The sequence below is a fragment of the Electrona antarctica genome (genome assembly GCF_951216825.1).
Source record: "Electrona antarctica genome assembly, chromosome: 8".
In the NCBI taxonomy this organism is placed as follows: domain Eukaryota; kingdom Metazoa; phylum Chordata; class Actinopteri; order Myctophiformes; family Myctophidae; genus Electrona; species Electrona antarctica.
In genome coordinates this window covers 32415048-32427169 of record NC_136789.1, presented here as the reverse complement: position 1 = coordinate 32427169, position 12122 = coordinate 32415048, and the positions used below count along the sequence as shown (strand labels likewise).

General features: G+C 43.7%; 1 protein-coding gene across 1 annotated transcript in view; it reads right to left on the bottom strand.

Moving 5' to 3' along the window:
• Positions 1-611: 611 nt before the first annotated feature.
• slc25a14 (solute carrier family 25 member 14) overlaps positions 612-12122 on the bottom strand; it is a 29537-nt gene continuing 18026 nt past the window's right edge. The window contains exons 7-9 of the mRNA XM_079507771.1: positions 8322-8446; positions 2771-2984; positions 612-1406 (exon numbers count right to left, since the gene is read on the bottom strand). Of these exons, the coding sequence (XP_079363897.1) occupies positions 1365-1406; positions 2771-2984; positions 8322-8446 (381 nt within the window). The 3' untranslated portion in view covers positions 612-1364. The remainder of the gene's footprint in view (positions 1407-2770; positions 2985-8321; positions 8447-12122) is intronic.

The window sequence follows — 12122 nt, the reverse complement described above, 5'->3', positions numbered from 1 at the left end:
GAATCAACCTGGGGACCACCACCCTGACTATAGAATCAACCTGGGGACCACCACCCTGACTATAGAATCAACCTGGGGACCACCACCCTGACTATAGAATCAACCTGGGGACCACCACCCTGACTATAGAATCAACCTGGGGACCACCACCCTGACTAAGAATCAACCTGGGGACCACCACCCTGACTATAGAATCAACCTGGGGACCACCACCCTGACTATAGAATCAACCTGGGGACCACCACCCTGACTATAGAATCAACCTGGGGACCACCACCCTGACTATAGAATCAAGGTGGTGACCACTGTTGTGTTCAGACTCTGGGGGGGATATTGGCTAAGATTGGCACTACAATCTTATTAAACTTATGTTAACCGATATATTGATTTGTACCTTATGTATGAGTGAGCAGATACATGTGATAATACGGGCACATTTCCCAATAATTCTGACCCAATGAGGCAATCTGGTACACTTCCCCTTCTTGAGATTCTAACTCCCTTTTCTGTGGAATGTCTTGACCTCCGACTTTCCTGTTACTGACAACATTGACACATCATCATAGGTCACCAGGTCATAGGTCACCAGGTCATAGGTCACCAGGCCATTAGTGCACTTTTTCAGTGGAAGAAAATTAATCTTCACTTTCCTACATTAATAACTGCATGGTCAGGGACCACATGCAATATCTTCACGGACCACCAGGGGTCCACCTTGGGAGTTTGACATACTGATACTGATATTCATTTAGTTCTTGTTGTTTTTATTCCACCTTTTGCCAGGGAAACTATACATCTTCAATACAAGAAATACAATAACAGAATCTACAGCTTGGTTGACTACAGATAACCAACACACCAACATAGTCAACGCAAAAATGTAGGCTATGCTTATCAACAGATTGTCAGTCAATACTTCCGCCTAGTGGACATGAAGCTGGGTAAAGTGAACACTTGGACGAAGTACACATTTGGGACGCAAATTATTTCCGGGTCAAGACCAGAGGACAGAGTGTGGACTGGAGTGGGCGGGAATAAGTTGGGCAGAAAATAAGGATTTATTGGAATTTGGCTTGTATAGCTTAATCATTTTAATACCTTGACATCATTCACAGTTGATCACGTGACCACCCGGTCACATGATTAAAAAAAAAACATTCCATAACTTTTGGAGGGAGTGCGTTCAAGGGCGGTTTGTCTAAATATGATACAAAGAAAACACGATAAATAACAACAACAACAAACAAACAAACAAACAAACCTGTTAAGAAGGTGTATAAAAGCGTAAAGACAGTCAAATTAAAGTGTATAATAATAATAATTATTATTATCTGGTGGAGAGTGAAGGTCCATTGTTACCATGGTTACAAGGGAAGCTTCTTCAGCTGTTCAAAGGTCATGAAGAACTGAGGGTGACGACGTTAAAGAAAACATGGGACTTCAAATCAGCATCATTAAAACTCATTCAGTGCCACCTGGTGGACACCAGTTTTGGCCCTCGTTGCCACCGAAGCCCATTATAAAGAAAAGAAAGAAAATGTAATTATCCGCCAGATGGGGCAGCAGAGAGTCCCCCCTCCTGCTCCCATCTGGGAACTCTCAGGCAGACTTGATGCCCGGCCACAAAACGTCCTGTTGCGTCCTGTGGCATGGAATGAGTTAATAACTCCATCACCATTATTTATGTGTATCCCATGTAGACCTGAGGACGATTCTACAAATGCCTTCTAAATCCTGACCGTTTTCTGAAGAACCATCATGTTTCTGTCAGTGGTTCTCAATCTATTTCATGTCAAGAGCACCCCAAACATTATATGTAATCGGCCGCCGACCCCCATCTGAAAATATGTAGTTCCAGGGACCCCCCCCCCCCCCCCCTCCCAGAAGCAAAGGTTTTAGTTCAAAACCTTCTCCGTGAAAGCATGTATTCAAAGATTTGCGCCACAAAAAGTGTTTTGTATTGATTGTACAGTTAGGACCCTCTCGAAAACGAGATACTATATCTAAATGGGGTATTCCTAAATAAAGAATTTCAAACTCCCAAGTCCCGACAAAGCCTAAGTGGAGGCCAGGGCCACTGACTATTATTCAATTTTGCGTTCACAACAGTGTTGATTTCGTCGACTAAAACTAAGACGAAAAATGTTCGTCGACTACCTTTTTCCACTGACAAAAACTAAATGGAAACTAAATAAAAACTGAGCTGTGATGACTAAAACTAAGACTAAATATATTGACAATTTCGTCAACAAATAAAAACTAGACTAAAATGTTATGAAGGGACTAGTGGACAAGAGATCCAGTATAAGTCATTTCACACTTGGTTGCATGCTGGAAATAGCAGATCTACAAGCCCACAGCACGTTGTGAGCTTGTAGATCTGTTTGTAGATCTGCTATCTGTAAAATCAGTCATTACGACGGCATCAAGGCCCGCCAAAATACATTTTAGTCGACTAAATCACCTGTAGATTTAGTCGACTAAAATCTCCTGACATTTAGTTGACTAAAACTAAACTAACACTAAAACATTCCAGGTGACTAAAATGTGACTAAAACTAAATTAAAACTATTCAAGAGACTATGACTAAAACTAAAATAGTAATTTGCTGCCAAAAACAACACTGGTTCACAATTATAGTAATACAAACACACACACACACACGCGCGCACACGCACACGCACACGCACACGCACACACACACACACACACACACACACACACACACACACACACACACACACACACACACACACACAGCGAAGGATACGATGATGTTCCAGGGCCCCAGTCGGAGCCAGTTGGGCCAGAAGCCCTTGTAGAGCGCGCTGAAGCCCTCGTTCCGGGCGGTGACCATGAGGCCGTCCAGCGTGCCGCGGTACAGCGGCCCCACCGACACCCCACGCTGGTTCATCATCCTGGTCCGAACCACGTCCACCGGGTTGGACGCCAGCGCCCCCGCAAGGCCGCACGAGAAACTGGAGCTGCAGAGAAAGAAAGGACATGATAAAACACGCTTTACAGAGAGAGAGAGAGTGTGTGTGTGTGTTTGTGTCATGATTGTGTGAATGCAACCTTGACTGTACCTTTAATATTGTGTCTGTGTGTGTGTGTGTGTGTGTGTGTGTGTGTGTGTGTGTGTGTGTGTGTGTGTGTGTGTGTGTGTGTGTGTGTGTGTGTGTGCGTGTGTGTGTGCGCGTGCGTGATTGTTTTATAACTATAGAACCAATGAAAGTTATTAACAACAACTTGTCACTCAATAATACCTACATTGTATCCATTGAAACAGAGCTAAAAAAATGTCTTAGTTATTTTTACATTTGCTGAAAAGTAACAGTTTTGGACAGAGGCTAAGAGAGGCTTCCACAACAACATCCTATAGGCTAAGAGAGGCTTCCACAACAACATCCTATAGGCTAAGAGAGGCTTCCACAACAACATCCTATAGGCTAAGAGAGGCTTCCACAACAACATCCTATAGGCTAAGAGAGGCTTCCACAACAACATGAAATGATTACTATATTTACCCAGGGTATCTGGGCTAAGCTCAAGAACTTGTTTCCAGCCAGGCCCTGCTCATAGAACATTTCATCGTAGTGGTTCAATGCCTTGTTCAAGGGCACTTCAGCGGTGGTAATTTTAACGTGTCGGACCGCTGATTCGAACTGGCGACCTTCCGGTATCAAGACCGCTCTGCAATCCGTTCGGCCACCGCTGCCACATCCTATAGGCTAAGAGAGGCTTCCACAACAACATCCTATAGGCTAAGAGAGGCTTCCACAACAACATCCTGTTTACACGACAGTGCTACTGGGCTAGCCTAGCTTGGCTCATGAGACAGCTCATGTCCCGCTTACTTATTCAGTGACTCCTGCATGGATAATAATCCCATGATCCCCCCCCCCCCCCCCCAGCCCCCTCAAAAAATAAAAAAATAAAGAAAGTTTTTACTCTGTCCCAAAAATTGAGGAGACACTGTGGAGGCACTGGGGGGACAGTGGGGACACGGTGGAGGCACTGGGGGTCCATTGGGGAGGCACTGTGGGGACACTGGGGAGGCTCTGTGGAGGCACTGGCGGGACACTGGCACTGGGGAGACACTGGGGAGGCACTGGGGAGGCACTGGGGGGGCACTGGGGAGGCACTGGGGAGGCACTGGGGGGGCACTGGGGAGGCACTGGGGGGGCACTGGGGGGACACGGTGCAGACAGAGTTGGGACAGAGTAAAAAAAAAATGTTTTTTTTTTTTTTTTTGGCGCCCCTCCCCCATGGCGCTCGAAGCCGTTGCTTCGTCGGCCTGTAGGAAGAACCGGGCCTGGTTCTAGCCATGGTTCAGTGGTTCTAATGCTATCGATGCACTGAAAGGGACAACATCACGTTTAATCAGATCATTGCACTGCAGTAGCTACACTAAATCCAACCAACTCGAACGTCATTCTTAAACGGCCACGTAAGTGGTTCATGAGAGACTTGAGGCATCATGCCCCCTACTACACAAAATAATAATGATAATAATATGCACTCGAGATTACTTTTGTTTTGTTATTTTGGTTACACAACTAAGCAACAAAACTTTGTTTTGTTCAGGTAAAACTGTCTACAACTACAAGCACCGTCATAAGACACAGAGTTGAAGGCATCACTGCACAACAACTGACATTCAATTAATAATTTTTTGTCTGCATGTATCACTGAAGGTACAGCAAATGCATGGGACGAGGATCTGTAAACATTAGCTGATAATAATGACAGCCAGTGACACAAATTAAGCTAATTTCCCAAATGATTAGCACAGTTGAAAATGGCAGATCTACAAGCTCACAAACTGAAGGTGGTGGTAAGTTTTGGTAAGTGTTCAGTTTGAGTGAACAAATAATGGTCTGTAAAGTACAACGTATTGATATTGTATTTATGAATAAAATCTGTGTTAGTCATGCAAATAAAGTTAAAAAAAAAGTGAACTTGGCATTAAAGACTGCAAATAATAATAATAAACAACATCAGCAGCAACTACTATGTCTGCTTGTCAAGCCACCATATCACCATGTCCATTATCTGGCTTGGTTCTGGCTGTTGTTAAAGTCAACAAGGGTGCAAAACCTCATTCCATAAACAAGATAGTGATAAATTGCTCGATCCATCTTCTGTCATTACCAATGAGTACTAATCTGTTGTGTCGTGAGTCTAGCTTTCAATGGTGTCACTGGTCGCTAGCTGTACTAAACACTGTAGCCTCAGAGCAAGCCAACAAACAACATGGTGCCCAGAACGAGTCCTTCTAAGGTAGGCTCTGCCCAAACTCCGCCCATTTCTCTTTCCCTATAGGCTAAGAGGCTTCCACAACAACATCCTATAGGCTAAGAGGCTTCCACAACAACATCCTATAGAGCGTCGCAGCAGAGACTGACATTTTGTCGGGACTCCCGCGGGACACGGGATTCCCGCGGGATTCCCGTGGGATGGGATTAATATTTGTATTAATCCCGTGATCGGGACGGGACGGGAATGAAAGTCAACGGGAGCGTGCAGGAGCGTGAATGAAATGAAATGAAATGAAATGAAATTAAATTAAATCTATATTTACCCAGGGTATCTGGGCTAAGCTCAAGAACTTGTTTCCAGCCAGGCCCTGCTCATAGAACACATTTCATCGTAGTGGTTGATGCCTTGTTCAAGGGCATTTCAGCGGTGGTAATTTTAACGTGTCGGACGGCTGATTCGAACTGGGAACCTTCCGGTATCTAGACCGCGCCGCTATCCGTTCGGCCACCGCTGCCACAGAACGTTGGTCGCGCTGCCAAGTTCCAACCAAAAGAACAGAAGCACCCATTTTTGTTGTAGTCATCTTTCTGTGAGCCAACACTCTTTTGACTTGCTGACGCAAATCAAAAGAACTACATACATAGTAAGGTTGGGCGATATGCCAATGTTTTTCAATCGCCCATCGTCTGTCCAAAAATCGCCGATGGACGATATATTCGCGTCATAAAAGTAAAGTGAGAACAGCTCACTGCAGGTCGCAAAAAAGCCAGATCTACAAGCTCCCAAGGCACCGCTTCCTGCCTGTTTTTCGCGATTGACGATAGATTCGTATCGTCACCCAAACCTAATACATAGTTACCCATAATCCAGCAGTGCTAGTGCTTCCACAACACAAAAACCTCCTCCATGCAATCCAGTCGGGCTGGACGTCTTATACAGTTTTATATGAAGACATCGCAATGCGGCCGTGTATGATTCTGCATCGCGCCGGTGCCGTGATTGAATCGATTATTTATAGACAGATCATCCTGATGCATTTGTTTCCCCTGGCAGTGGCAACGTTGCAACTTTCAATTGTGATGCTACGTTAGCTACATGCTAACGCTGTTACTGTAGCTAGCTCCCTGAACAGCTGTCTGAGCGAATGTTCTACAATACATCGTCTCCCTTCTTTCTCCCAACCGAGTCGCATACACCAGTGGTTCCCAAACATTTTCATGTCAAGGACCCCTAAATCGACATTTATTAGCCCGCGGACCCCCATTTGAAAAGATGCCAGGGGCAGGGACCCCCATAAGAGAAGATTTTTTATTACGGTTCTAGCTGTGATTCTCAACCATTTTAATTTGTAGAGTGTACAAATGGAACAACATTTGGTTCCATTTGTACACTCCCATAACATAATTTGTTACAGACCCATAAGGGTCCATTTGGTTCCAAACTATAATTTAACTGGGGACCCCCTGGAACTCTCAAGGACCCCTGGGAACCACTGCCATACACATAGACTTGTACAATGAATAATTATTCATATAGAGTTAAATTAACACTGAGGTTGTTTTTTTATCTTAATTGACAAAGCACTTGTTAACTGTTAAGCTTTAAGTTCTGTTCAGGGAAAAAACGTGTCATAGGACTTAAATTAAGTATCAGGACTGTATTTGGTAGTCAAAGTTAAATCCAACACTTATTTTAATTGTATTGGTAGGCTAGCTGTCTTGAGAAGCCAGAAGTGATAGATAGATAGGCCTATAGATGGATAGATGGATCGATCGATCAATTGCCTAATGACTACAAAAAAAACAAAAACAGGAGCGGGATGGGAGCGGGAGTAATTTCGAGTGGGAGCGGGATGGGATCAGGAGTCATTCTACAGGAGTGGGACAGGATGGGATTTTTTTTTAACTCTGGCCCAGGATTGGGACAGGACAGGATTTTTTTCTGTGGGAGTGGGACAGGACAGCTTTGTGCTTTGTGATTAATTTCCTGGGCCAGGCGTCGTCATGAAAGGGGGCGGGACTGCAACGCTCTATAGGCTAAGAGGCTTCCACAACAACATCCTATAGTCTAAGAGAGGCTTCCACAACAACATCCTATAGGCTAAGAGACTTCCACAACAACATGCTATAGGCTAAGAGGCTTCCACAACAACATCCTATAGGCTAAGAGGCTTCCACAACAACATCCTATAGGCTAAGAGACTTCCACAACAACATGCTATAGGCTAAGAGACTTCCACAACAACATCCTATAGGCTAAGAGACTTCCACAACAACATGCTATAGGCTAAGAGGCTTCCACAACAACATCCTATAGGCTAAGAGGCTTCCACAACAACATTCTATAGGCTAAGAGGCTTCCACAACAACATCCTATATGCTAAGAGGCTTCCACAACAACATTCTATAGGCTAAGAGAGGCTTCCACAACAACATCCTATAGGCTAAGAGGCTTCCACAACAACATTCTATAGGCTAAGAGAGGCTTCCACAACAACATTCTATAGGCTAAGAGAGGCTTCCACAACAACATCCTATAGGCTAAGAGGCTTCCACAACAACATTCTATAGGCTAAGAGAGGCTTCCACAACAACATCCTATAGGCTAAGAGACTTCCACAACAACATTCTATAGGCTAAGAGGCTTCCACAACAACATTCTATAGGCTAAGAGACTTCCACAACAACATTCTATAGGCTAAGAGACTTCCACAACAACATCCTATAGGCTAAGAGACTTCCACAACAACATTCTATAGGCTAAGAGGCTTCCACAACAACATCCTATAGGCTAAGAGGCTTCCACAACAACATCCTATATGCTAAGAGGCTTCCACAACAACATTCTATAGGCTAAGAGGCTTCCACAACAACATCCTATAGGCTAAGAGGCTTCCACAACAACATCCTATAGGCTAAGAGGCTTCCACAACAACATCCTATAGGCTAAGAGGCTTCCACAACAACATCCTATAGGCTAAGAGGCTTCCACAACAACGTTCTGGCCACCCCCTGTCATTGTAGACAGACAGACAGACAGACAGACGTGTGCGTACGTACATGAAGTGCGTCAGTATGGTGTCTCCCATGGCTCCAGAGCCAATCAGGTGCTTCTTTGTGATGTCATAAACGGGAAGCTCCACCCCCACCACGATGGCGGCGCGTTGGGCTGTGGGGATGACGCCCTGAGGAAGACGAGGAGAGGAGAGGAAGATGAAGATATACAGTAGGACCGGTGGTGGAAAACAGGCTTTCTGGTGCGTGCGTGTGCGCGCGTGTGACTGTGTGCGTGTGTGTGTGTGTGCGTTAGGGCTTTAAGCAACTAGTCGACTATTCAACTAGTCGACTATTCAACTAGTCGACTAGTAAATCCACTAGTCGACCTTGTTGGTACTAGTTGACTAGTTGATAAGAAAAAAATATGTTTGTTTTTTTGTTTTGTTTTTATTTTGTAGGCCTCAAGATCAGGTAGATTATAGTTATAGGTCCTCATTCACAACGGCGTTTACGCTCATACCGTTACGTAACGTGAGCGGAGCGTGAGCGGACAGGCATTTACGTGGATTCCCACATTACGTGGGAATTCATGAACTTGAACGTGAACTTGACGGTGACGTCGGATGGTCGGAATCTCCGCTATAAGCTGCGCCACCTCAGAGGGTCGTGTACTGCTTGCGTAGATTTATTCAGAAGGCTTTAGTCTTCATGCTGACTCAATTAAAAGTCCCCAAACCTCAGATAAAATATGTAGGCATGTGTCAACATTGGTCAGCACATAAAAAAAATGATAGCTTATATAAAAGCCAAGTATCACTTGTATGCCTAAATGCAAGCATTCTAGAGGCAGGTTAGCCTAGAGTCCCATACAGAAACTGCCCCTGCAAGCCCGACACGCAACGCGTTGTGAGCTTGTAGATCGGCTCTCGCGGACTCGCGCTGCATGTTAAAAAACAAACTCACAATTATTATAAGAACATACACTTATCTGCATTCTGCACTGTACGAATCCAACGTTGTTTAGTGTAGTAATGCCTGCAGTAGGCCTATTGAAATTGTTTTGTTATGGAGCTCCTTTGAGTCACACTGTCGGTGTGTGTGTGTGTGTGTGTGTGTGTGTGTGGACAGTCCAATCTGGGTGAAATTCACATTGGAAAATGAATATAACGGCGAGCCTGGCCCGGACAGAACAGATTATTTCTATGGTTCACAGACATGCCGGTCTGACAGACAGACAGACAGCAGTCACGAGGGCTAATTAGCCCTATAAAAATATAGAAGTCCACATTATTGCATCAGCGCGTGCAATTCGGCCAGTCATAGTTTTAAGCCAGTGCACCTTAATTAATTATAATATGGGGAACTTATAGCTATAGGCTGTAGGCTACTATATTGATCTCATCATGAGATCAATCAAGTTTGGTGCCAAATGTCCCGTGAATCATTTTAATATGACGACATCATGAAATGAACCTGCACTTAGATCTGACAAAGAGGAGGCTACCCGCCGTATATGGTTGAACATTTAAATAGCTATAGGCCTATGCCTACGTGTCCATGATCAGAACAAATCCATTCTCCACATGGCATTCAGACAGATGACAGTGAGATGATATTAATCTATTCCCCGCATGAATCAATGCAGCTCTGATAAAAATATCGGATATATGTTTTACCTCTGCAAAGGTGTGAGTGAGCAATTGTTCAATAGAAAAGAAAAGGCTTTATAATATAATTGCCAAGTATAGGCTAGCTTGTTGCCTTGGTCCCGAACTTAAATAAATAAATGGCCAAGCTGCATTTTATACCGTAAGTCAGCTTGCCATTGCTGTAGCGGTGCGGAGCAGCGTTCACCGTTTTGTAAGCTTGGGAAAATGATTTATATAGTTTAATGGTAGGCTATAGACAATATAAAGAATCACGCACAAATGTAATGGTATATGGATGTAAAAAAAGAGACTGCAGGTGGTGGTCGTCGCTCCGGCGCTTGACATGGTCAGATCATTTTCTTTTAATTTCCTGTCCTTTGATGGATTGAGTGTCAGTTTGTACAGTTTGTATGGTAGGCCTATAGTGGTATACTTTATACAATGGTGCAAAAACTTGTTTGTGGTCCTGTGGAATTATGAAATGAATAGAGGGCTATATTCATGATATATCTGCACAGCACTGACTGACCGCGGCAGTATAGCCTAATTTCTTTCCAGCAATCATTTTTATTTTAATTTGTGAAGCCACTATACTGGAAAATATCATTATTTTGTTGCATTCCGTCAGGAGGACCTCTATTTCGTTTGAGCTGTACGGCCTATAGTTCTTTTTTGTTTTTTTTACTGCAGTCTGCTGAGTCATGCTTGACGCCTTTTATGGTGTGAAATGGGGCGTGGATCAATGCAAATGAAGTTATCCGCTGATTTTCCGATCATTTGGCACCCGCTCGCATTCACCTGCGTACCTCACAACATACACCTGCGTACCTGTGGTACACACCGCTCTTTGAATTGCACGGCAAAACAACGTTGCGTGATCGGACGGAATTTCCCGCATCTGTTTACGCTTCCGTTACGCTTCCGTTACACTCTGGTGTATTTCTCCTTTGTGAATGAGGACCATAGTCACCAATGTACACAGGTAGCTAAACAACTAGTCAACTAGTCAACTAGTCAACAACTAGTTTACTAGTTGCCTAGTAAACTAGGCAACTAGTCAACTAGAAGAAGGCCTAGTGTGTGTGTGTGTGTGTGTGTGTGTACTTAATATTTTATTATGTCTAGGATGCACAATGTTTCGCAGAACAAGTCCCACCAACATACTGTATCACATACAAATTAAACCTTTGGGATTCTATATTCTGCCAGTAGATGGCGGTGGTGCTCCATAACAGAAACTAGCAGCTATGGTACACAGCAGCCTACAATAAGAGGATTGGGCGATATATAAAGCAATGTGGGCACCGCAATTTATGTTCCTAAATGTAACAATAAAAAAGGGCGCCGTTCCGTAATGTAAACATGATTTAACCCATTTTGACCTGAGATCAGATTCTAAAAATGTCTTCTACATCCTGACAGTTTTCTGAAAAAGCTATGTTTCTATGTCAGTGGTTCTTCGATTTTTCAAAAATGGCAGACCTACAAGGTCGTAGCGTGCCACTCGGTGGCGTGCTATGAGCTTGTAGATCTGCTATTTTTCAATAGCTAAAGCATAACATAATGCTAACACCAAAAGGGGTTCCCGCCCAGAATGGGTTTTAAACATGCTTGAACATTTGACATTATCCCATTAACCCATTTCGACCTGAGACCAGATTCTACAAATTCTAAATCTTCTAAATCATGACAGTTTCAGAAAAACCTATGTTTCTATGTCAGTGGTGCTCAACCTATTTCATGTCAAGGACCCCCAGAATGAAATGTAATTGGCCGCCGACCCCCATTTGAAAATATTTTGTTCCAAAAGCAAAGATTTGAGTTAAAAACGTTCACTCTGAAAGAATATATATTCAAAGATGTGCACCACAGTTTCATGATTTTTTCCATAAAGAATAGCAGATCTACAAGCTCGTAGCGCGGCACTCAGTGCCACACTACGAGCTTGTAGATTATAGTATAACATAATGCTATGAGCAATATTATGTACATTTTAATGACCTTTTTTTTTTTATTCAGACAGCCAGACAGAGTAAAGGGGCCAAAAAGTGCATTTAAAGATGTTCCTAGAAGGTTTGTCATTGGTCGAAAAAAAACCCAGTCGAAATGACTAACCAATCAGGAAGCAGATAGGCAAATTGACCAATGGCAAAGCATCTAGGAAAATCTTTGAATGCAGATTGCGGCCCCTATAGAGCGTCGCAGTCCCGCCCCC